At 46.3% G+C, this 27170-nt stretch overlaps 1 protein-coding gene across 11 annotated transcripts in view; it reads right to left on the bottom strand.

The window, feature by feature from the left end:
- LOXL2 (lysyl oxidase like 2) overlaps positions 1-27170 on the bottom strand; it is a 67293-nt gene that overhangs the window by 27874 nt on the left and 12249 nt on the right. For 9 of the 11 annotated variants that reach the window (XR_013924628.1, XR_013924629.1, XM_080370405.1 and 6 more), the window contains 2 exons: positions 16764-17203; positions 14162-14337 (listed from right to left, as the gene is read on the bottom strand). Coding sequence is in view for 9 of the 11 variants with exons in the window: in XM_080370405.1 (XP_080226531.1) it covers positions 14162-14337; positions 16764-17124 (537 nt within the window). In the remaining 2 variants the exon portion in view is untranslated. Of the gene's footprint in view, positions 1-14161; positions 14338-16065; positions 16693-16763; positions 17204-18432; positions 26655-27170 lie in introns of those variants that run through there. The other 2 variants (XM_080370406.1, XM_080370407.1) reach the window with 2 other exon arrangements.

Below are 27170 nucleotides of genomic sequence, written 5' to 3'. Positions count from 1 at the left end.
AATTCATCGAAGCGGATTGTTTCAGCAGCACAGTGACCTTAATTTAGTCCCAGCTACCGTGGAAGTGAACCAAGCTTGGCTCTGCTGGGGCCACCTGAATGCTGGCAGGGTGCAGGGAAGCAGGAGCCCTGGCAAGGAAGGACGTTGGGGCTCTCATCGAGGCACTGGGCATCCCTTCCCCACCTGGCCTGGGCAAACGCTGTGAAAGCTGGGAACCCGATGTGCTGACACTGGCATTCCACCGCTTCCCCACGCCGGGTTCCTCCTCCAGCTGAAGCGTTACTTGGGACAGCAAATGAGTCATGAAAGTTGAACGGATTTCACATTTGAAGCCTACGTGAGGGCACTGCACGAACCAGCCACGCAGGGACCCAAGGCCAAAAGCAAAAGCCGACTGGAAAATATCCGCTGTGGCAAGCGATTACAAAAGAGCTACTGAAAATTTTATAACTCGCTTCCAGGAGACCTTTGCTTGTCAAAAATGTATAAAACCCACGTGGTTCTGCTAACAGTTACATCAGAACTGAGGAATCCTCCCCTCCCCTCGCTCAAATTCAACCGCTTGGAAAAGAAAAATGCCCAGAGCTTTAAAGAGACACGGGCCTCCCGTTACCGACCAGCAGCAGGGAGAGGTAGTGAGGTCAGGGAGATCACAGCAGGACGTGCAAAGTCCTGCAAACTACACGTGGCACATCCATTCTCCAGATCCTTCACCAACACTGATGCGACAAACAGATCCCAAGCAAATGGAAACCAACTGCAGCAAAAGAGCCTGCTGCGGGGCAGAGAAAGGGGCCGGCAGCTCCTCCACAGCTCTGCCCACACCACCTTGGGCAAGTCCCTTAAGGCTTTCCCTCCCCCCTTTTTTTTTTGTTTTTTAAATTGTCTACATTTACTCCTAGTTTTACAACAAACCAGATCACCCATTCCTCCTTTCAGCTTCAGCTGCAAGAATTCAGTCCTCCAGCAACTCAGTTGGAGCATCCATGAGATACCCCCGACCGGTAACCATGGAAAACGGGGTGTTGGGATTCACCCAGTAGGACAGTGCTATAGGTTTTGCAAGCTCTTGTAGCCCTCGGGAAGAAAAAGTAATCACAGCCACATCCAAGTTTGTTACGTCTGAGACACTTTAAGGGTCCGCTGCAAAAGCAGACTTGTACACCTCCTGTGCAATCTGGGAAGTCCATTTGCAACACAAAGAGTTTCTGCTGAATTTGGTTGGCAGTTTCTCCTAAAATATCGCAGAGCTTTTGACTGTGTGCTGTCAGGAAAGTATCAGAGCCTCTGTGCACGGAAGGCCTCCCCAAGCTGGTTTCCAAAGCCTGCAACTCACTTTTCCCCTGGTGCAATTTATGAAACGTTTCCAGCTCTTCACTCGATGGAGAAAGCATGTTTACCTGGAGCTACGGGCCAGTGCTGCCTGAGAGAGCACCTCCTTTCTCTGCTCCCTCTACCTTCTTCACCAGGAAACAAGCCTTAAATCCATTTGGAAATAGCTTTGACTTCTGAAGATCTAAAAATGTTTTTAATAAAAGCCTATTAAAGGGATTAACCCAAAGGACAGCCAGCCAGCCAAAGCTTAAAATTGCACTGGAAGAGCACATGAAAAGGTAGTAACTAAAGGAGGAAATTTGCACTGACAGCTGAGAAAGCGGGTGAGACAGCCTAAATGAGTTTTTCTGTCTGTGACTGCAGGATATAGCCACCCTATGTAAAGCCGTAAGTATGTTTGCTACATGTAGTTACGTCAGCATCAGCCCTGCTGCATATTAAAGTAACTGAAACGGAACATTTTCTCTGACTAGACCCGACATCAGCAACCTGCTAAAATCCACCCGTGCTTTCTTGACAGCCGTTTCCATTTTGCTTGGATCGAAGATGGACGGGAGGCTGCGGCTGGTCCTCGGGATGACGGAGAGGAGGAGCGTTCAGAACAAAGTGCGATTTCACATTCAGGAGCGACGTTCGGGATGCCTGTGTGCTGTGAGGAAGCTGCATGACAGCAGTCACTAGCCCCATTTGAATCGTGCAGAGCGCCATTCCAGATGTGAGACATCTGCTTGATGCTTCCACCGCAAAGCGGCAGAATCGTCATTCCCGCATTGCGCCTATTAGTCGTCATTAATACATCGCTCTTCTCACTACTGCGTCATCAGAGGTCTTCACCGAGATGGAAGGTGGCGACACATCTGAAAAGCCTCCGAGGTAAAGAGAGGGCTCAAAGGATGGGAGAAAGCAGCGATTCTCAGCGTCCTTTGCAGACTGAGGCGCGGAGAGAGAGCAAACTGCTTCTCCCAAGACCACGACGGCAGGAAATCACACCCGGTATCCTGAGGTCCCAACCCTAACCCCCACATGAAGATCCCTCCTGCAGCAGGGAACGTCAACCAAACCTCTAGCTCTAAAGCACCCAACATTCTGATCGAGCACGTTTTTTCCTCTTCCCACTCCACCAACCTCGCAGGAGCGGTGTTGCACAAAAACAAAGACATCCACCCTGTCTCTGACAGCTGCCAATAACAGATGCTGAGGAAAGAGCATCTGAACAGGGCAACAGGCAGCAATTCTTCCCTGCTGTATTCCTGCAGCTTCCGAGCATCTGGATCTCTCAGATTTTCCAAGCCAGAGGGTGTATTTTAATGTTCAAAAACTCTGGATGGATTTGTGAATCCCTTGCTGGGATTTATTGTCATCAGAGCAACAGGCAAAGAAAGAAACCAGCCCACTGAGTCAGGAAAAGAGAAAAGTCACATAGTTGGGGGAAAAAACCAAAGGAAACCTTGAGAATGCTGTTAGGTACCTTATGATTTGCCTGTTATTTTTGCAATTAGTCCAGCAGCTTAGCAAATAAAAATGGGTTGCTACATATCTGTTTCCAGAAGAGCTCTGACCACCCCACAAGTGGCAGTGCTGGAGTCCCAGTACAGGATCTCGGGGTGCCCTGACCTAGTGCGGTACCTGTGACCCCACCTAGGACTCGACATTTCCCACTTCCAGGCTGTGTGCTTGGGCATGTCTTTTCCACTAACTGTTTGGGCTGGGTTGCTCTCGCTGGTCATTTTACAGAAATGAAAAATAAGGTGTAAATTGAATGGTTTGCTCTTGGACTTGAAAAAAATATTGACGGAGCCAGCAGGACCCCTCAGGCACTGCAGGCTCTGGTACAAAGGTCCCACAACACATCTCTCTTCCCCCAGAGATGCTGACATAGACACAAAAAGAAATCCTGTTCTGACTTGGGACTCTGTGTAGTGAATCTAACTCTTTTGTCATGTGTTGGGTTTTTTTTTTTTTTTTGCCTGCATTTGCCAAGGAAGGGGAAAAAAGGAAACAAAAAAAAAAAGTGAGCAAACTAGCAAGAAAGAAGCCATCATTTCATTCCCTCGAGGGTATTTCAATCTTCAGATAGCTATAGCAGACCAGCATGCAATGACATTTTCATGATCTGTCTGAGAGCAAAACCAACCCACATCCATTCCCCTTTCTGCTCACAGTGAGCAGGCTTAGAGCAGAGAATTATTGACACAGCAGCTCGAGGGTTTCCACCGAGTCTAAACAAACAGCAAAACATCTGAGAAGAATTCAACATGCTGTAGACCTCAGCTTTATATTGGAAGATTAAAGAACAAAATAAGTATGTTGTAGCTTTCTCCTTGAGAGAAACCTACAATATACTTACTTTGTTCTTTAATCTTCCAATAACTCCGCAGATCTGAACGGTTTTCCTTCACCGCAGAGCTTTTGTTATGCTGGGAGTATTCAATAATGCAAATACAGGCATATTTTATCTTCCAACACCAACGTGTAGAGCAGCTGGGCTAATGGTGAAAACAGACTCCACATAAAAATCAGAAGCAAACAATCCTTAATAGCTAGAGCAGACTTTTTTAACTCACCCTCTCCATACTTTATGTACACGTGGAGACAAACGCCTACAACGAGCTGTCACATCAACACGGAAACCTCATCTCTGAAAGCCTGACTTATGCTCACATTATAGCCGTACAATAAAGCTACAAGGTAGCTCAGTAAATCCTCTGAAGGATGTCCGAGGATCACCAAACAGGTATCTGTAACCGAGAACCTGCACGCGCATCTGCCAAGCTCCCACCTCAGGTATCAACCATAAAGTAAAGCCTTCAACAATATTGCAGGAGCCAAGCAGTCATTCACCAAAGTGCAACATCACCTCTAGGAAATCAAACTGGGTTGATCGTACCCCAAATTATAGGTAGGGAAAGAGAGGCCCCAAGCCCCAAAGCCGACGGGATGTGGTTTGCTCAGTCTGAGGTTGAGGAACACATAGCAGGGGAGTGGGAAGAGCGTGCACAACCCCACAGCTCAGCTCCCTTGCTAGGAGAGAAAAAAGTGCTGCTGGGGACTTTTACCCACAGAGCAAGAGAAGAGAGCAAGCCCCAAACCAGAGAGTTAATTCTCATGGCTCACGGCATGACAGTCCCCCCCTTCTCAGCGAGCCTTGCGCAATTTCCACATGTTTAGGCCAACAGCTGTGGAGATGTGTTTGCCAGCCTTTTCCCTTCCCCTCCACCCCAAACTCCAAGTCTTTAGAACTCGGCTACTACATGATTCAGACCTGGCCCTCCAACCTCTCCCGTGCTTATGAAACACTCCCACCCACATACTTGAGGCTGAGTCAGCTCTTGCCTTTGCTTTCTGCTCTCCAGCAGGCTGCTCGTTCACCGGACGGCACGTCCCACATCGCTGACCCCGTGCACAGAGTTTGTGGGTCTGCTCCATCGCTACTGGTCTCATTTATCAAGCTGCAGCTTTGTTTTCATCAAAAGGCACCCGTTGTGGCACAGAGGAGATCCGTTAAAGAAATAAGCACACAACCAACAAGAAATCCTAAGGCATTTTTCTCCTGCTTAAGCCTCCTTAGCTTCAAAAGGTGTGAAGAAACAAAGCAAGATAAGGCTGGGTACAGGGGGTAGGGGGAGGAAGCATAGTACGTCTCTTCCTAGATTCAATGCTCTGGCTTCCACATCAACCTGCTTTGCACTGGAACCACCCGACTGTACATAGCAGTAGAAAAATCGGCTGAAAGCTGAAATAACTCTGTGGTCTGAGGCCGAAGAGGTCCTGCTCAGTTCTGCCTCAGATCTCCTGCGTGATTTCAGCCACACAAACTCACTTCCCCATCTCCTCACTGTTACCTCTGGCCTCTCGCTCGGTCCTTCTGGAAAGGGAAGACGATGCTAAGCCCACCTCACCTGCTTGAATGGCAAAGCCTCTGCAGCAAGGGCCTCTCACCTGTATATGCCCAAAGCAAAGATGTGATTTCACTTGGGACTTCCAACATCACTACAATACAAATTAGTACAAAAACAAGGAAAAAAGAAAGGGTCAGACTGTTCTGGGTTGGGCTATCTTCCCCTCCACCTCACTCCTTTCCTTGCCATGAGCTACATCCAAGACCTGCGCTGCTACTCCTCTCCAGTCCTGGACACAAAAGCCGATAGCAAGCGAGCGTGCTGTGCTCCGTTACGAAACGGATGAACCTTGGCTTCAGAAAGCCAGGGCCTGCCCAGAGACAGCAAAAAGAAAGAGGTTTGTTTCTGATTTTTCACAAAAGGATTCCTGGCTTGGAAAGTTTTCACATGAGCCTCAGCCGCTTTTGTTTCCACTCTCTGAACCAAATGCTTCCCCCATGGCTTCGGATCGGATTGCAAAAACTGACACAACTTTCATAATATTTTCTTTCACCTTTTGCCATGTGTTTTGTGTTGGCAGAACAATTATGTCCAGGACATCACCCTTGTGTCCTCCACTGCCCAAGCTCAGCAATACCCTTTTCTTCTTGCCACAGCCCTGAGGATCCACAGTAATCAATACAGCGAGGAGATCCCGTTCCTCGAAACCCGACTGCTACTTTGCAGACTGCAGACGCTAACCCGGCTCTTAATCACCTGCTCCTGGCCAAAAGCAAGCCACAGCAACTGGGATTCCAGAGGGGGTCTTCAGAAGAGCATCTCAACCCTCACTTTAAACACGGGCTCAGCGATGACATTAAGAAACCAGCTAGAGAAATGCACGGAGTCTGAATAAGAAATGCACAGAGTCTGAAAAGCTATGGTTGCATCTCCCCTACAGCCAGAGAAATGATTTAAATACAGGCAGAAAGGGAACCAGAATGAGATTTTCCCCTTCTGTGTATTTTACTTTATTATTTTTTTAAAAAAACCATCACCACGGGTGATGCTAAGTATTGCAGAGCTTGAGCGAGGGGGCGTCCAGAGCTGCCTCTCTGATCAGCAGGTGACGGTACAGGCAGACAGCTTAGGCAAAGGTGCAATTCTTACCACAAACCCTCGATTTAACAACTGCAAGGAACACATGTGCTACCTCTGTCTAAGCCCATAGGCATCACTCTCCTGCTTTAAGAGCTCCCCATGATCCATTTGAACTGCTCTTTCCTTCCTTATGCCTGACCCATCCCACCACCCCTTAGCTGCTGAAATCTATTCAAACCATCATTTTTCACTTACAATGGAGCTCCACGATTTCTTGGCTTCCCAAACACCAGGCTGCAAACTTGGACAAGAAACGAATTGAATTTCCCCCCCCAATTAAGAACATAACATGAGATCTTTCCACATAGACTTGTCTCACCCCAGAGGCATCTTCTCTCCTATATTTAAACACTTCACTCACTCCCAGTGAAGTCTCAGCTACCAAGTCTTTTGCCCTGAAGATGACTTTTTAAAAGCTATCTCTTCACATACATAGGAATGGGTGGAATCTGTTTTGATTTAAACATCTGGAGCTGTGCTTCTGAGTCACTAACAAGTTCCCAGTGCTAAATAAACACAGTGAAATAGATGCTGCAAGACAAAGACGGGTTGCCTACGGGGGACAGCAGTCCCCTGGGAATGTTACACTGTATTGGACTGCGAGCACTTTTTGTTCTGGGTTTGCGCAGTACAAAAGGGTAAGGGATGAGAGTGCAATTCAGGATTAGGGTCCAGGAGCAAATACAGTGCAGATTATAAATGACAAAAGCCTTTGCTAAGCTGTGAAACGCTTCAGCAGCAGCCTCATGACTGCCAATGCAAAGCAGGCTAATGAAAAGCACTAGAGAAAAGAAACGCTGGTGATAGAAGCGAGCGAGGGAAGGCAGGAGCACTGAACCCTGGAGATACTTTGGCATGGCTGGGAGGCTCAGCTTAGGGATAGGATGCTGCTCTGTTCTGCATGCATCACGGTCTGAGGGTTTCTCGACGAACAAAGCTTTTACATTCTCTGTTTCCTTTCCACTGAGCTATTTTAAAGACAATCTGGATCAGACGCTGCAAGCTAGCCAAATTTATTACCTGACCTCTGCACTGCAAAACAGAACGAGATCGTACTCTGTTCTCAGGCGTCGTTAAATATTGTTTGGTGTAACAAGAGAAATGGTGTCGCGTCCAGCACAACAGCTGTCAGCTCTGGTTACAGTCGGTGCAAGGAGACGAACAGGTTAACTGCTCCCCGAAAAACTGCACCAAACCCAAACCAGCCCTGGTGCTCTCCCAGCACCACCAGCTCCATAGCTCGTAGCTCCCACTCGATGACAAGTGCCAACTCTGCCCAGCAAACTTAGCATCCTGACATGCCACAAGCCATCACAAAAAAAACCAACAAACAACAAACCATTGAGGCAAGCAATTAGAAGCCATCACACAGACTTTAAAGTCATAGCACTAAAGAAACACAGTCACATACCCCAACGGCAGCTTAATTAATATTTGTCTGGAGTTAGCTCCAGACAAGATGCTGAAGACCCCTTCTAGACACACAGAGCATCAGCATTGGCATTACATATGGGTTTATGTTTAGAAAAGTAAATATTTCCACGAATGGGAAAGAAATTAAACCACTGTTGTCACAACAAACAGGCAAATAAACGTTTTATTGACAAACATTCTTGAGAACTGGGCGGTCGAGACATAGAGCTCAAGTCAGAGATGGTGGTGACCTAAGCTGCAACTCCCCACAGCTTGGAGAGAGTCTCCACTGGTTTGCATGGCAAAATGCTAGGTAAGAGGAAGATTTGTCTGTGTACCAAGCCACAGACAATGCCCCTGTCCTCCTCCTCCTCCTCCCGCTCCCCTCCTTACACCTTCCAGTCACAAGCAGCTCAGCACACAGGAACACTTTATACAGCCTCATCCACCGAGACCAATTTAACTGAGAGCTCCCGAGCAGGACCCCGCAGCCCCCTGTCCCACTGGTTAAGAAACACGGACAATATAGTTCAACCCACTTTTAACCTGGCAGAACCAGAGCTTTTGAGCCACTGGGCTTTGAAGTGAGATTTTTTATTTTTTTTTTAATTTATATACTTCACATACACCCTGAAGGGAAAAAAAAAAAAAGGACAGAAATAGCAGCACAGCCTGGTATGTTTAGCTAGACCTTGTCTGCCCACCGTCTGGCCGAAGTTATGGTCTGGTCTCAGGTACCAGATCTATTTGTGAATTTGTAACGGCTGCAGCAATTTGATATATTTAGAATATGTCCTATTTGGAGCCTGTGTATGTGCACAGAGAGGAAGAGGGTGGACAACAAATATTTTATTAAGGATGTTTAGGGGGATAGTTTTAAAAAAAACCCAACATATCGTGCATTTATTTAAGAAAAATATTAAGGGTAGGAGTTAGTTGCTGTGGTCTTAAAATTGCTGGTCAACCCAGTAAGGCAGTCGCAGGTTGGCCTGCGCTGTGTTTGGACAACACACCGTGGCTGCGGGAACTGCTTGAAAAAGCAGGGATGGCATTCCCTGCTCATGGTTTCATGAACACATATTAAATCATTTTGATTTCAGAGCTTCTGGCATCCTGCAAAGACTTAGGAAAACATTTGAGACCGTGCACACATTTAAACGGCAGGCTTTGGCATCGCGCAAAGGAACCTTAAGGCAGGTCCACACTACCCACCTGACCACTTCCAGACACTTGTGAACTGCAAGACAAGAAACAACCAACAGTCGGACCGCACCTTGTGCACTGACTTCATCCTTTCGTCCTGCTCTTTATACCTTTCATGTCAGGAGGAGGAGGAGCGTGGGTCGGTCCCCTAGATGCACAGATTCTGCTCTCGGCTCTTTTCCTTCATTTAGCTGTGCTGTCAAGCACAAGGCCCCACGTGCTCAGAGATCTTTGGCTAAAGCAGCAGATTCCACTTGTTATATTTTACGAAGCTTGGATTATTGCAGTTCAGTGGATGTATTTATAGCACTTACTGTCTGTCCCTCCCAAACTGCATCACAATCGGCAACCAGTTTTTGCGTTCTCAGACACGCTTTGAGCACTTAAACCCAACATGACTAAACTTTTCCTTTCCCTGGAGCTCCCAAGACACCACTCACAAAGTGCCCACCACATTGTAAAGCCTCCAAGAGTTACCATTATGGATAAAGTGGGTAAGACTTTGGTTAGACCCAAGTTGTACAGCAAGCCACTAATGTGAATTAGAGTACGCCAAACACAGCTTTTACTCCAGGCTGTGACTAAAAGAGAAGGAATGCAAGCAAAAAAATCAAACTCTGAGTTAAACAATGGTGTTATTTTAACAGCACCTTTGGCTCCATCATACTGGATGCGCAGATGCCTCTGTGGAGGACTGAAGCAAGGAGGTTCAGCACCAACATCCAGTTCCCATCCCAACGCGGCTGTGGCAGCCTCTACATTCACATGCAGTTACTGGGTTAAGCCACACTCAGCCACACACTTGCAGCACTTCCAAGCCCAGCTACTGCTTTTCTTTTTTTTTTTAAAAAAACCCACCCTTTTGGGGTAAACAGCTTACTCCCACAGAACTGGCATCTGTAGGGAGAGAGAGAGGATGCGATATCAGCAGGATACGTACCCGCTTTCCCCCTCCTAACACCCCCAGAGGCAAAGAGGCAAAGTCAAACCACGAGCCCTTCTCTCTCCATTAATGACAAACCGTCTGCGTATGTAGCATACACATACTTTAAAGTGGAGGGGGAAAAGCCCCTCTGGAAAATGCACTTGATGTCATCACGCTCAGGGCAGCACTGAACAGACACTGCCCTCCCAGCTTTGGGAAGGTGAGCAACCTTCAGTGTTTACGCAGCCACTGAGCTAAAGGGCCATCAGGCTAATTGTGACCCGCCAGCAGCCCACGAAAGGGCTGTCCTGCTACACACATTCATCACTCTCCAAGAAATAATCCTTTGAACAAGTCCCAAGGCTAAAAAGCTGCAGTGGCTGCAGCAAATAGCGAGCAAAACCGATGGGAGTTTCTCTGCCCTTCAGCAAGAGACTGATGGATTTCAGACCTGCCCCAACCTTGGTGCTGTTAGAAGAGTTAACCTCTCCCTGCCTGCCTTCTGTCTTCTTACCACAGATCTTCCATCATCACCCACCCCAGACGGAGATGCTTCACTGTGGCCGGTGACCAGCAACTTCTGTACAGAAGCAAGGGTCAGGCACTGCCCATTCCCAGCAGGGCAGGGAATGGAAAGGCTCAGGGATGGGAAGAGATGTGACGTAACCCTCAAAATATGAACTGCGATAGGAAAAGATCTGTCTAAGTGCATTCATGCATAAGTCAAGTGGTTTATGGTGATGGAAAATTTCACCCTATACTGCTTATCTGCAGCATTTCCAAGATGGGAAATGGATGTATGTACATTGTCCAATAAAAATAAACTCTACCCCGAGGGGTATCATGTTGCTTTTAAAAGAGTGTGAACTCTTTGCCTGTCAGATTTTAGGAAGCAAGGCCAGATTTGAGCAAATGTCAATTTGCACAGCCCCTCTGAGCTGGAGCCCTGTCAAAATGAAGTCAGATGTTGTCTTATGCCTACTGGCTTTCCGCGTTAAATCTTAGCAGCCCTTGGCAGCCTCAGAGAACTTAGCACTAAAGGGTCTAAGACACTTTCTAAATGATGAATTTAAGATGGTCCAGCTGCCCCTGGCAGTGGGAACACACAATGCTCCCTATTACAGGCAAAGGAAATCCAAAGGTGATGGCACGAGTTGGGCGATGGGTTAACCAGGCTGCACAACGCACGGATTTGCCCTGAACGCTTGCAACTTGCAACGGGGAAGCAGAACAAAAGCTGCTCCTACCCCACCGCAACTTGCACCCTGACGCATGAACGTACACTGAAGTCAGCGCTCGCTCCTCTTAATCTGCTGGCTGTAAAAACCATCATTTTGCGACAGTTGGATTCATTTGGGAATCGTTACAGCTGTTGCAAACTGGTGTGGGAAAGCAACGCTGGAAGGTGTAATTGAATGCATAAGCTCTGCGTATCATCTTAATCCAGGGCTATTTTAAGTAAAGCCTGGTTTTAAACCAAACTGAAATATCTTCCATTGGCATTCTCAGTGGGATTGTGCTGGTTTAGCTCTGTCAGTGCAATGCTGAAGCCAGTGGGACTGGTGGAGAGACCTGACCACAGCATTGCTGCTAAGTAAAAAATTCCAGGCCCCTCAACCACTGATCTCATTCCAAAGAGAAAACATCACTCGGGCAAGCTTTGGGCTACAGACTGCAGAACCCAGCAGCTTACAAAACGATGATGTTTCCTCCGATGAATGTGAGGCATGATATGCAGAATTCCCAGGCATGTTAGGAAGGGCAAAGACTTTCAACTTGCACTCGCACAAGCCTTTTGACCTCCCTGTTTTGGAGTTTATGACCCTATGAGTAACCCTGCTCATCATCTTTGACTCAAACTATGTCACGCCAGCTGCTAATGAGATAAAGCAAAGATTAAGAAGAAGAGAAAAGCTGAGAGAGGGGAAAAGAGCTTAAAAATTTGACAAGTAGCTGTGACTGAAAAGTACTTTCACAATGGCATCTTAAAAATTTATAGCACATCACCTTTAGCCTTAATCCTGCTGCAACAAAACCAGCAGAAAAAGAACCATTCAGCTGCCAGCGATCTTATAGGGATATAGGAAAAATCAACTTGGTTTTGCTGAGTTGAAGCAACGCTATGGTACTAAGTTGTTCATAAAATTCAGGCAGCAATAGGGAGGGGAGAAGCACACACACAGAAGGACGCAGAGAGCCAGGGCGACAGCAGTCACTGCCCAGAAAACACAACACTATTTTCTACTGTCAGGACAAAATCACAGGGACAGCCAGGCTGACAGCTCGCGGTTTAGTGAGGGTACTTAAAAATAAAGCTATTCTTCTATGTTACTTTTTTCTCCCCACCAGTTCAGTGACTTTAGTCTCCAGTGCCCCTTAGCAATTGCTGTGAATGCTGTTCCTTGTCACACCAGTGGATGCCCTCGCTCCCGAGAGTTACCAGGACGTGGGGAACAGGACTTCCCTTACACCTATTTCTCCTGAGTGATCCCGTTGATGTGCCCAGGCTTCTGCTGCACGAACCGCTTCAATCTCATGATTCACTTCCCTTATCACATGTGAAGCTTAAGCACCCACACAGCACCAGCACGAGCTAACCCTCAATTACCCAATGTGTTCAATTCATTAGTCAAACTCCAGTGCTTAGCTAATGGAAAAGCAGAGCCCTCCAAAGCCTTTATGATTAATATCCGAAGCATCTCAGAATGAGGTGACCTCCGTCTAGACTAAAGCGTCTTTTCTTCCAAGCCTCTGTTTTGAGGATTCACTGTGGCTTTGGGGAAGCGTGCATCTGCCAAAGCCATCACTGACGTTCCATGATCTCGTTTCATCCCCTGAGCAACAAGAGTGCCATTGACAGAGGCAGCTTGGGATCCCTCCGGAAAGCCTCCCTTCCCTCCTTAGCCAAGCGAAGCAAGACCAAGGCAAGGAAGAGAATTTCAGCTCTCATATCTTCTACCTGCACCTTTGCACGGGAGACTTTCGTGACAAAGTGCTGAATGCTGCCTGCTCAGCCATACAGTGTTCGTCCTAAAGCCTCAGCAGGGCCAGGAAAGGTTTGACCGAGCACATTCTCTTCCCTTGTCAAGTACGCACGAACCTCCAGTGGAAAAATCTGGTAGAAGAAAATGCTGGAGGATCCTTTCTACATCAGCGACTATGAAATAACTGCTAGAATAATTTTGGTTTAAAGTGATAAAGAAGGCTGTATCCATTGTTTCAGATCATGAACAAAGACAGAATTCAGGCATGGAAACCGCACTGTGATACGCGATACCTCCTGGACTCCCTGTCTGCTTAAAATAAGATTTGACTGCGGTTCCTGGTTAGGCTCTTTCGATAAATTTTGACCAAGGGCAACCACTGAATTCACATACTGAAACAGCAGGGCATCTGAAACAAGGGAGATGTTAGCTGAGTCACCACAAATACTTTCCAACCTGAAAAGCTGAAGGAAAGAAACCCACATTTTCCTTCTTTGAAGAGCTCAGCCCAGCTTCTTTCCAGCCCAGCATTCCCCCAAGTCTTTATTCTGCAGAAATCCAACAACTCCACTGGAAGGTGATTCAAGCATTTTGCTTCTGTCATTTCCCCAAGAGTCTCAACCTCAGCTTAGCAGGCGAACCCAGCCACAATCCAGAACCTTTCCCCCAAGGACCAGCCCACGTTTTCCTCTCTTCAATTCCTTCCATCACTTCCAGTACTAATCCCCCATTCCCACAAATATTTCTATGCAGTTATCATGGTTACTTCATCACTGCTCAGCCAAACTGTGCAAAAATATCTTTACACCTTTCCTTACAAATTCACCCATTTCAAGCCATGGTTTTACGCCCTATTCCTCTCCAAATCCAACACTACCTGATGAGCCCCCTGTGATAGCACAGGCCTCCAAATTGCTCCCAGTACCAAAAGGAGGCACCAGGGGAAAGAAAACCCAGTAGTTTAGTACTATGAACTAATAAAGTTGCCCAGATGTAAGGTCTGTGAGTACAGCACACATCCCGTCTCTCCAGTTTCATTCTGAGAAATATAATAAACCAGTTTTTGATTTTGAAAATTGATTGCAGAACAGGAGTAATATATTTTTCCCCTTACTTACTCTTATGCTATAAAAAACCTTTCAAATTATTATTATTATATATATATATATAATGCTCTGAACAGCTGAAACTGAAATCTGAAAGTTGCACCTTTAGCCAGCATCTAGGAACACTGCCTGGGATAACCTGCAATGTGCAGTAGCAGACATCCCTGTCCACAGAAGGCTTTTGGATCAGCAGCTTGCAGTTTTAAGTACGTTTACCTCTATTTGGTTAAGCAATGAGTTGTCAAACTTGAAGCCAGGGATTCTCTTTTCACTGCAGACCACTCCCACGTCTTCGGTGTGTTTGCAGTCAGTTACTCCCCAGCCATTTGAAGTGCATGCTGCCAGGGTGGTCTCCTTGCCATTACAGTGGACATTGTCCATCCAAATTTTCCCTGAAGGGGAAAGAAAATAGAACTGAGACTCACAAAGAGGGTAAATCTAGATTGTACTGAAAGCAAGTAAGGCTGCTGTGCTCTTACTATGTCAGGGAAGAGATTACTGCTAAAATAAGCTTGAATACATCAGCTAAGGAACCCCAACGATCCACCTCAAGTGCTTGCTAACTGGAAACAGCTTTCCCTTATCTGCATGGTAATAAATAATAAAAAAAAATACTCCCAGGCTGAAGCAGATCTCTGCTGCAATCCTGCTCACAGTGACAACTGACCTCCTCTGATGACAGCCACTTCAGAGCACGCAGTGTCACCGGGCCCTCTCGATTTGGCTGATTAGACTCTGCCCTCTAATCATACTCACCAAATCATTCCTTCTGTATTTACATCATTTCTCATTTACCAAATCCTCACTAAATCTCTTGTAGGAGATAGCTCCAAGTTTTGATTAAATGCCCTAACTTTTTGAAAGCACATTTTTGCAAAAGCTTGAACCAACCATTACTGATTGGAACCTCCTGTTATTTGGGTGCTCTTTGAAATCAAATTGCCAGATCCAGTTTCCAGACTGTAATTACCGTTTCCCCTCCAGCCAAAAGCATGTGCATGTGAGCACGCACGTGTACATCCATATATGCATTATCTTTTCTAAAAAATCAGGTCCCTCAGAACTCACTTCTAAGATGTGCAGACAGCAACCAGTAAGTGTCACACCTCCAAAATTTAGGTCATGTTTTCCCAAGAGCAGGTGAGAGCAAAAGACCCAACAGCATCTCTGAGATTCCTTGTTTCAAAGCGGATGTTTTCTCTTTGGAAATGTGCTGGGCACATGCCGCCCCCCCCCCCCCCCGATATGTGCCCCCTAAATTGCAGGGAGAAAAAGCCAACAAGCAATTGCCAGTTTTTAGGATACAAAATCTGAAAAGTCACACGTCTTTTGGACGGAAAGACTGCCCGACTTCAGAGCCACTAGGAGATTCTGTAGCTATTCCCCTTGGCTGTCCCAGCTTTGTTCCAGCAGCCCCAAAGTTGGTTCATCACCAGACGGTGGACCTGACAGCCCTCGCTGTGCTCCCCAGACGGGACAGCAGGAAGAGCTCCTGCAAAACCTGACTCTACAGTTGGAGGAAGGCACGATTCCCCCTGCGCGGGCTCTCTGCATCAGGATTTACCCAGCGCTATTCTGGCATCCAGAGGCCATTTACTCCTGTTATATCATGTGGCAGTGTTTTCGGTTTGTTTTCAAATGTCATGGCCTCTGTCTCGCTTGGAAATCTCCTGCTCTAGCTCAAGAGCCAAAATCCACAGCTTGGGACAACATTCAAGGTTTTGCATTTCAGTCAAGTCACTGTTAAGGTCCGCGTACTCTTTTACGGGCAAGTTTATAGGTGTGAGTACTAACAAGAGGTGGAAAGTAACAGACATACAGCACGTTTATCCCTGCTGCAGTGGAAATAACCTGTGAGTTACATCAACAGTGTGCCAGGCTTCAGTGTTTGCAGAAAAAATTCTCCGTAGGTCAACATTTAACAGCGTATCAAAAGACGACAATTAAATCTGTTGGGTTTTACACTATTACAGAGCTATTCTCTCTCAAGCGCTGCGATTTGAAGAATTCATTACTATAACACACAAACAGTCACCTTTCAAAAGTATTTGTTCAGCACAGATTTGCGAATGAGGTGCAATAAGGTGCTACCCGCAACCGTCCACACGTCCATCACGTACCGTTTCCAAGATGAAGAAAGCTCGTACAATTGGGGGGGGTGCGCGTGTGTGTGTGTGAATAGCTTTTCCCCACCAGGAACAGCCTGAGAGGGTCCAAGAGAATTATTATAAATATAGTCCTATATAGGACACGAAGCGTGCATGCTCCTTTGGGGTTTTTCAGGCTAGCCTGCGTTGCGGAAAATGAGGCATGTATTTCTAGAGAGGCTAACAGGGGAAAAGGAAGATTTCTACAGCACCACGTAGGCAGCTTGTTTGGAGCCCAGACAGTTCAGAGGAAAAAAAGAATAGGAAGAAGGAGCACTTAGAGGCCCTGTTTGACTTGCTGCAAGGCAATGGAGGCATGAACAGAGAAACAGACCATCTATCTATACATTACACTTACTACAGTTTCCCTTTTGGACTAGCTGCTGTAGAGCCTCCTACCCTTGCCCACCACCACCTGCTCCCCAGCACCCCCTGCCAGAGTCCACACACCACAACCTGGTCCCTCAGCACTTTATCTCATCATTCCTTCACTTGTTTCAGTCAAAACGAGCAAAGACCTATTATTTAAACTGTTTAATCTAATGGGATCTTGCTTTAAAGAGGCACTGCTTCACCTGGAAGCAATTTCAGTTACATTTGCAGGAATTATCACTCAAATTGGGAGTTGGAGAGACAGCTAGCGCAATACCACTGCTCTGGAGTTCCCTTACCTTCTCCTTTTCCATACTTGGAGCTGGGTAGCCAAGACACTGCCTCCACGTAGCCCAGCTCCCTGCAGACCACGTGCGCAGCATGGATGGAGAAGTCATCGTCGCACACCGTGCCCCACTCGCCACTGTAAAACACCTCCACTCTGCCTTCGTTGTGTTTTCTCTTCTGCCCTGCGAGCCGCAGCTGGATCTTGGGAACATTTGCTGGTCTCTGTGGGGGCTGGTACACTTGTGGGGGTGGCTCAGGGTAACCGGGGAGGTAGGGCCAGTGTTCATACTGGGCAAAGCCCAGCGGGCTCAGGGAGATGAAGAACAGCATGATGAAACAGTGGTTATGGGTAAAACCCAGGAATCTTTCCATTTTCAGTGCTCACAGCTCTCAGAGCCAAATCCTCTGCTAGCAGCTGCCAGTCAGTGCAGGTAGGTGCTGTGTGGCTGTCCTGAAATGAAAGAAAAGTTTGAGTAAGCCTTGGCAGTGACACGGACTTTATATATCTTGCTCCAGCAGGGAATAAAGCTGTAGTGGAGACAATGTCCACTGCTGCCTGCGAAAACCAAACTCAAGTAAATTACCTCTTGTGGGACGGACAAACAAACCGAAACAAAACAAAACAAGAGAAAAAAAAGAATAAAACAAACCCATCAAAACCATCTGTAATTTTAGATCAACTTACCACATAGTTTCAGCTGGAAAATATTTTTTTCCAGGGCAAAATTCTACAGGTTGCAAGTGCTAGCGACTGATTTTCCCATTTCTCTGTAAATCCAGCAGTTCAGTGGCTCCAGCAAGCTACGGCAAGCCTTGATTCAAATCCTACCAAGCCAGAACCGAACCATTTTTCTCCCATACCTCCTTCAATTAAGAAGCCAAACCCATCACTCAGACAGTGGAAAACCAGGAGAGTAATGAAATATATTACAACATGGTCAGAAATGAGGTATTTATATTGAAAACGCTTTTCCCAATATGATGATAAAAGACTTATTTCCATCACTGCATGTCCGGTTTCATCCGTAGAGAATCCACAAACGTTATTGTACACAGACACTCTGCAGAATTAGGCTTGGCTAACCTTGTCTGTCTGGTGGAGTACTGGAGTTTCCAGTTTTTGGTTACTAAGTCTGGATAGGGACTTACTTGTCATACAAGCGCTACATCCTTAAAGGAGCATTTAAGGTGTGAACCAGCAACTTTTTGACTCATTAATTTCATCCAGATGCTGTGCAAAATTTAAATCCTGGTCCTTTTCTGCCCGCTTCCCACTCACATACACACATTCAGGCACCCAGCACATGGAGCTGGTCAAGCAGCACATGTGGGGGTGAGGATTCAATAGTTTCCAAATGAAGCAATGCCAGAGCGCAGTGGGAAAAAAGCTCCCCAGCCCTTTAAAGCTCCATTATTTCCTGGCAGCCACTAAAGGGGAGGGAAAAGGGGAAAGACTTGGCTCCAAAATCAGATGTCTAGAAAGTAAAAGCCTCCAGTATTTTTGCTAGGTCTTAGGTATTCCTAAAAAATAACCAGAAGATCACATAGACTGGTATGAAGACACAGCGAAACACATTAACCAGTCTTTCGAGCTGCTTAATGAAGAGATCTATCAGAAATCCCAGGCAAGGAGCCTGAAATTCAAGAGACATCAGTTCAAACCTCAGCTGGGGCACTGACCTGCTGCGTGACCTCAGGCAGGCCACTGCCAGGGCTGTGCCTCAGTTTCCCCTTGCGTTAAACAGGGCTGGTGAACGTCAGTTTCCTACTGAAGCGCTTTGAGACCTGGGGGGCTGAAAGGCATTCGCTTACGGAACAGACAAAGGACACAGAAGCACGTGGGTTAAAAGCCTAGCATCGGACAGCAGGGGAAGAAACAGAAAAGCAAAGGGAGACTTTACAGCAGGTCTAACTAAATCAGGGCAGGAGGGAATATGCGGCAAAAAAAAAATAATCTTGGAAAATAAACATTTGGTTTCAAGGAGCCACATCCTTTCACGCGGATTTCACAAGATTGAGATTTTTAAATTTTCATCAGGCATTCAGAGAAATACTGCTATGGAAACAAGGTATTTCTCCATTTTTTGCAGGCCAGGTGGTAAGGCTGAGAGAGAGAGAGGGGTAAAACAAGTCCTGCCCCACGTCAGAGGGGAAGAAAGGAAATACAACTGCTTTCACAAGGCTGCTCCCTCCAGCAGCAAACAAAGTAAATGCAGTTGATGGGCAGGATACATGTGTTCTGTAAAAATAAAAGGGTCCTGAGTCAAAGCACATTAGTACTAGTCAGACATGCCTGACTTCAATACCTACCAGCACTGGTTTCAAAAGAAACCTCTTAACAATGTTTTTCATGGATACAAGATGGTGTTTAGCCCAGAGGATAAACACATGGGCAGTGCAATTGTCATGAACAGTATAAAAAAAATAACAAATTCGAGTAACCCCCTTAGATCATAAGAGAAGAATAACCTATGTTAGTTATAAGTAAAAATATGGAAGGGGGGGTGGCTAACTTCAAGCCCAGCAGAACCGCAAGCCTAGCGCTCTTCAGAAAAATCTGGTTTTCAGTTTTAATCTTCCTTAAACATCTGTTTTGACCTGCTTCGTTTTATGTGGCCGTTGTTTCTTGCTACTGCATAAATTGGATTTTAAAAGCCCTAGCAAATACTAACCAAAACCTAAGCTGGATCGAAACGATCTCTCTCCAAAAACTAAGATGAGGAGTAGCAGGGCCCTGATTTAGCTGAAAGCTACACGCTTGGGTTTCTGAAGTCGTGACAGCTTTCCCATGGCTGTCCCACACACGCAAGAATGCAGCGCTCTGTTTATATACTGCTCGGACCTTCCGAAGGATCTGGATGGCCTCGCTGTGTAGCAGGCAGCCCCACGAAGCATACTGGAGGAGGCAAAGGCAGATAACATGTGGTGAGTAGCCTTACAGTCAAGTCCTGAGGGACCTCTAGCTCTCCAGAAATAAGAAGGCATGTCAGTGTAATTAACAGAATATGCCAAATTCCCCTCTAGGTTACAGTTTTGTTTTATGATACTCCAGAAACCTCAAGAGTAAACTAAGTCAGTAGATGTTACAGGAGGAAAGGATGGACAAACACAGTGTGTAACCAGCAAGTCAGCGTGTTTCACTCATCCTCCTCGTGCCAAGGCAAACAATGACCAGCGGTCAGCTCTGCACTCAGGTTATTAGGGGTCTTTCACGATCCGAGGCCAAGGAATAGCTAAAAGCTGTGCGACTCCAGTTTCCAGGACTGCTTTCTACTCAAACCAGAGCTCTTGAGTCATTTTACTGAAGGATTTCAGCCAAAAGACACAACAATTTGGGGAAACCATTCAGAGACAGGATGTAATAGTTACCAGCTGAAAGCGGTACTCCCTGAAGTGTTAATTATTAAAGCAGACAGACCACTGCAAGATGCCAGAGCCTTTCAAAAAGTCACAGCACTGGGAGACCTCATGGTCCATGGGCAGCTGTAGGGGAGGGAGAGTCACAACAGACTTCCAGTTACTTTAATTGATAACAAGATTAGTCAGAGAGATACTAATTTAGATTATAGTAAATACAGTAGGTGTAGTTTTCACTCTTGGCAAAGCTTTGCCGAGTCAGACACCGCAGGAGCCCCAAGACTCCAAAAGGCAACTGCAGGCAGCTTTGCTTTTGTTCCCCCAAAGCTTAGAGACTTTGGAGTCAGGTGAGACTAAGAAAAACCAGCATTTACCACAGAACTGAAGAAAACCTGCTGAGGGAGGATAAGGTTGCCCGAGAGCCCCCTGCTCCACAGAGGGGACTGTGACTAGCAAAAAGGAATTTTAACAAGCCTCTCTGAGCACAAGCCCAAACCTCCACTAAGGAAAATGACTCGGGGCACACGCATTTCGAGCTCAGGTCATACAGCATAATAGCTCATCTTTGTCGGGATCCTGCAAGGATCAGGAGGGGATCCTCGAGGGCCCGGGGGAAGGTACTGGAAAAACATTCAGAAATCACCCTTCTAGTCCTTTTCCACCTGTGGAAGCAAATCGTGGAGGAATTCTCCATACGATTAGAACAGCAGCAATCCTACATGCTCACAAGACAACACTGCAGTGTGCACTAGCAACCGCAGCCCGCTTTTCCTGCGGGTCGTATTACCACCCGCTTCAAAATAGTTACACGTTCAAACATTAAGAGACAAAGCTTTCACAGTGTTTGCATCGCCCCAAAATAAAACCTTCCATACCCAGAGGTCTTGTTTATTGAGGCGCTTAAGAGAAACTATTCAGACTAAGTCACGACGTCAGGAAAAGCAGAATCCAGTGGAATTTGAACAGAGGCATGTTTTAGTCTTTCCACAAGATGCAGCAGCCCAGGTAGAATGAAGAAGCTTCAGGAGCCCAAGCAGCATCCACAGGGAAGCCACCCAACACTGCAGTGCTGAAAAGGGCGCTCAGCTTTCTGTCCCCTGTCAGGATCAGGAGGGACAACAGGGAGTTATGGCACCCGAGAGGCTCAGGCACCTTCTGGCAGAGGCATCCATCCATACCACCCAGGCCAGTTTTCACTGGGAGGCAAGACGAGGAGGAGCTGGTCTAGAGGATTGATAAAGCAGCACAGAAAATTTTACACCACTTCTTTCAGTCCACAGCACAACAGCCACATGCTGTTGTGTCTTTCCTGGCTCTTCCTCAAATCTCTCTCCTTAGCTCCAAGACATGAGTTTTTCTGCATTTATCAAAGGTGATGATCACTGCTTTTCAATTAGAGCACTGACAATTCAGCAACAGACTCACTCAAGAGCATTTAAAGAAGCAAACATAGACAGTATCTCAGATAGGAGCCAACTGCACGCACACATTTATGGCAGCATCCTTGTAAGCCACAACAACGTAAGGAGAATATTTAAGTAAACCCACTCCTCTGTTGCTGTGACCAAGATTTGGGCACCTTTTTTTCCCCCCTCAAGTCTCAAAGAAATCTGAACTCCCTAAGAACAAATCTAGGCATAGATTTTTCAGGATGTTTTGTTTCTGCTGGCTACTCCCTTTATTGTAGGGCTCATTCCTCCCCTCACACCCTCTCTTTAATAGCCTCCAGATTTATTGGTGACGTAATCCTGAAAGTATATATTTTGGTCTCCCCATTCAAAAGAATCCAAGACAGAACATTAAAAACCTATTGAATAAAGTCAGTGGGAGAAGCCAGGAAAATACTCCAGGTCTCCTGGCTCTCCATCCTGTACTTCAGGCCATAAGATGATTCTCCATCACCACATTAACATGTAATTTAAGGCTTTAAGGCATACTCCTGCTAGCTGCTGACTCAGCCCTTTTCAGGACTCAAGTCTTGAAGGGAACAGATAGGCAGAGGCTTGCAAGGAAACAACAGTTCCATTTAAAAGTAATATTGAGCTCTTACTTCTTCAGAGACTTCACCTGGTGAAACTAATAGGCTATTCATCCTCCCCAGTCAAAAGCTTGCTCCTACCAGCCAGGATCCCTTTTTTTAATTTCACCAAATCATCCAAACAATAGATCAGCTCAGCCAAAGACAGGAACACCGGCTTTCCTGCTCCCATCCTTATCCAGACAAGAGAAGTTAAGTCTGGAGTGGTTCAGTTGAGTCCTTTGTGACTGGAGATCCAGCAAGGCTCCGTTTGGCTTGGCATCCGTCAGCAGGAAGAGACAATTAGTGCTCTGACCACTGCTGGCACGCCTGGGGCTCGGCCAGGAGCACCAAACGGTTGGCGTTCAGCCACTCGAAACGGTGCCCTGCGTTTCCAGTTCCCTGCCCCATCGCCCAAAGTGCATTCCTCGGGCACGCTCACGCATCCCGCAGCAGGCACGGCCACGGACAGGACTTCTCGCTACTCTGACCAGCACAAGGGCAATTCATGCTGGCCCCCTCTCCAGGGCTATTAAAGCGAACAGAAACGCTACCGCTCGCTTGGGTAAGAGCTCACAGACATTCTGCCGTTGTTCCAAGAGACTCAGCCCTGCCACAGGCACTAGGGCTAATGCTTTCATAGATTAACCCCCCCTGGATTATTACCCTGGTGTAAACCACAGATGAGACCCCTCTCCTTCACACTCTTAAAGTGCTAAGTAAGCCATAAAGGTCTCTGGCAGGACCAGATACACCGAGCAACGGCAATAAATCCAAATCTACAGCAGAGACCCATTAGCTCCAGGAACAACATCAGGCCAGTACCTACCTCAGTGGATAAGGAGCCCTGGAGAAGACCACATGGTCCCCATGAAACCCCACTGCATGGCAGGAAACCATCAGAACAGACTGACTGAGGTGACCAGAAAAATCACCACCACGCTTAAACCTCTTCCGAGAAATCCCCCCCGACACCTTTTGGATTGGCTTCAGCATAACTGAACCTGCCTTGGAGAAGAGCAGAACAGCATGGGCTTGATAACAAAACTTGTGTACGAAGTTCTGGGGCTGGGATGGCCTCCTCAGGGACTAGATGCCACCCTGCTACCCCTGCTGGATCAGGCGAGTCCCTCCTGGTGTCAGCACACAGCCACTTTTAGGAGAGACAGCAAAGGCTAAGGCAATCTAGAAAGCGTGTTGAAGGTGGAAGTTGAATGACCGAAGGCAGCTGAAACGCTGCTGGGGACACCTGAAGCACAGACTGAAGTTTCTTCGCTAAAAGGCTGTACAGGATTCAAGGCAGAGCCCAGAACAAGCAGGGCAGCAGAAATCATTTCAGGGTAACGTTCTGACACGTTACAAATCCAGCGACTCTGCAAACCAGAAGAATGGCAATATTATCCACTAGTGACCACTCAGAGAAGCATGTTTCTTCTGGGTCTCTCTTCACAGTGGAAGAGAAAAGAACCAGTGCCTATTAGCCAGCGCCACCGAATTGTTGCTGTTTGCTCGTCCCTTTCACTCAGACTCCCTGGAGCTCTCCAATTAGTGCAGGGTTTTCCCAAGTCGCTTTAGAGTGCTCAGGAACCGAAGCCTGCTACCAGGGAGCTGAGAACTACCTTACAAAAGCAAATTTGACATTATTGCGAGCGGGCCAAGGGCAAATTCGACAGTTATTTACATCAGGGAAGCTACCAAATGCAATTTGCTTTTTCTAGTCTGTTGCGATGCTGAAGGGAAAGACAGCAGAGTCCCAGTGTGCCCTCTTGCAGCAGAGGTAAAGTTACACAGTCCAAAGCTACAGACTTGCCACGACTTTCCCAGCCACAAGATCTCGCTCGAGAGAGAAACAACATTAGTAAATAATCACTGAAGAACTTGATGGCCTCTGCTTCCCATTCAAACATACCTACATACCTGCCCACTTTTTTTATTTCCTCCCAAAATCTTACTGAAGTATGTACTACCTGGAACAGAAAACAAGTTTGGAGGGTCTGTCAGCTGGTGAGGCGAAACTACGACAGACAGCACTTTGAACAGACAGCAAGAAAGAGATGTATATAGCCCAGGAACGTATGTTGTTTGCCATCACTTGCTATTGAAGCTAGACAAAAGAGAAGCTCTGATGGATAGACACACTAATCAGGAGAGTAGGAAAGAAAAGGCACTTCGCTTGTTTTTCCTTTTAAAAGACAGCCAAATCTAACAACAGAAAAACCAAGTGTTTGTGGGAGTTGCCTAACCGAAGCCCTTCGCATCGCTGTTTGATTAGATCTATGAGATCCAAATGTTTAGAAATATGTTGCTCTCCAAAGTTGCAAGGACACAGCAGATTTTGCAGGGCAAAACACCCAGAGCCATGGTCAGCATGTTTCAGGCTCAGCTGCACGCTTCTTACAGCTTCCCAACCCAGGCTGTGGCCTCTTCTCAGATCTGCTTCTTCAACTGAAGCAAATCCCATTTGATTTCAGTTGTAGCCCCTTGACACATTCATTTTTCTTAGGAGGCTAAAAAAGCTTGCCTGGGGATCAGATGGACACATGCAGCATCTTCTCTCCATGCCATGGCTGGATATTCAAATACGCTTCATTTTGGGAAGTTCTTTATTTTCCTTATCTCTTCCCCTTGCCTGGTGTCGGTGTTGGGAGAATGAAGACAAAGAGAGATGTGAACCATGACAACTCTCAGGCTCCTGGCCAGCCCAGCTGGCTGTTCCACAGACCTTGTGCCATGCTCTTAATAGGAAACAGCACTTCTTTCCAAATATACTTCTAAGACAATTAGACAGAAAAAGTGATTTTTTTGAACCTAGGAGTAGAAAATCTTTAATTTGCAGCTAGTGGATCCGACTATGATGACCAAGCACTCTGTAGTTAGTAAAACCAGCAGTGGCAACCAAAGCTGTACGATTCAACTTCTCTTTTCATCAAACACACACAGTTAGTTCACCACATACACAAATAGTTCATGAATAGAGACCCCACAAAAAGGTACCACACTGAAATCCACAGATGACACACACACATACAGAACCAGGACACATGTGCAAGGCCTAAGTTTGAAAAGTTTTAGCAACTACTACATATCCTCCAAGGAGGAGGTGCCCTTCCTATCTGTGTAATGCTGTCTTAATTAACACAGCCTAACCCATCCGCAGAGCAATGCAAGACAGGTTGACTTCAGAACAGCATGTTATTATTCCTATAAAGTATCCCTTGAAACAACAAACTTCCACCAGCATTACTACAGGTAAGGAGTAGGATTTTTCCTCCTCAGTGTGCGTATTTGCAGACATTCATAGTAAACATGTATCTGCACACATCTGTTCTCCCAGAACATTTCACACAAAGTGCTTCGCTAACCATCTGATGGGTAGATCTGCTCAATCATTCCATCCACCAGAGCTGTGATCTCTAAGAAAGGACATTGTTGTGTTTTTAAAGAGCACCAAGAATGATACGAAACAGTTCAGGAGGAGAAAGAAGACTAAAATAAACAGAAAAGCAAGAAACAGAAAAAAACAGAAGAGAAATCAGCAGTACAGTAAGGTAAAGACAATGAACTTGGGAGCCAACTATTAAAAAAAAATCCAGCGAGCATTGCTAGGTGTGCATTTTGGGGGCTCTGCTTAACTTGCAAAAGGACAGAACTTTCAGCAAAGTGCATGGCTTCTCTATCAAATCACCCTGCTGAAGACAAAGGCGTTTTCCTCTACTACATCACCAGCACTCTCTTCAATCTTGGTGGCTTTTCCAAGCTGCTAAAACTTTCTTAAAGGTTTTTCCGAAGAACTCCTGCCCCAGCACTCACAAAGCACCACACTGGATTTGACTGGAGAGCACACCACCTCTTGAGCCCCATCACCACCTGACTGAAGTATTAAACCTCACATCACTAACCCGTTTTTGGAGGTGCTTTCCTGCACTTAGAACTAGGATCACATGGAATTCCTTCCTGCAGCCACAAGCGTCCAGCACACCACGCTGAAGACGTGGTTTCTCTCTATATGATTTGCTATTACAGTAGTTCATGCTAATATTTCACTTTATGTTTTCTAACTGCTCTCTAGCTTCCAACCGAGGAAATTCCACCACTGTGGGTGGTTCAATACTGATGAAATGAAAACTGGCAAGCAGGAGCCCTAAAGCAATTATTTCAGCCCCTATTCAGTACAAATATGAAAGCACTGCAATGTCATCTTTATGAACTGACTATAGAGATGCTAAATAGTTTTCCTACTATGCTCTCAGATATCTGAACTCTGATCTTTCTCTACAGTCTAAACTAACTTGGTCTTTAGGTCATTTTTTACCCACACACAGTAAACAACAAAAATTAATCTAAAAGAAGGCAGAGTTATTCGTGTGCATGCTGAAGAATCAGAACTCAGCCTGAGCTCTGTTCATTGCAGAGAGGAACAGCCCATGTTTCTGTGCTGCAGCTTCTCAGGTGGATACCACTGCCTATCCTAGAGCCATCCTGGAAACGACTGTGATTACTGCAGGATAAAACAGCCTAAAAAAAGCTGCTGGTAGGCTGAGGGTTCTTTGCAAGGGGCTGCAAATCGCAAGCAATGACCGCAGAAAAGTTTCTCAACTAGGGCCGTAACTGTTTTGCGTCTTCTGCCAGTGGGAAACGTCTGCACTGAAGCCTTTTCCTCTGAAAGAGCACAATTACTCCGAGAGGAGAATTTAAACTGCTCCTGAAGTTTAGCTGGTAACATTTACACAATGTTGATGGCATGCATTGTAGCTTTCTGGTTTAAATCAAGCATATTTTAATAATATTACAGAATATGCATTGCCTAAACTTGTAGACAGTTTGCAACATGTCTTTTTTATTTCATCTGTGCATGCCTGTGAGCAAGCAAGGGGGTGGGGGGGGAACATCTTTAACTTGGTCACAACATCTTTGCAACATGACACAGATCCTGTGTCATCCCACCCCTACCAAATCAAGTCTCAGGGGACAGGAATGAGAAGAAACCTTCTTCCCAGCCTCTATGCCTAAACATCATACTTCAAAACAAACTGAGAGGAGAGAA

This window comes from Falco punctatus, assembly GCF_963210335.1.
Source record: "Falco punctatus genome assembly, chromosome: 20".
Lineage (NCBI taxonomy): Eukaryota > Metazoa > Chordata > Aves > Falconiformes > Falconidae > Falco > Falco punctatus.
Note: the sequence above shows the minus strand (reverse complement) of the source record. Positions and strands in the feature narration are given on the sequence as shown.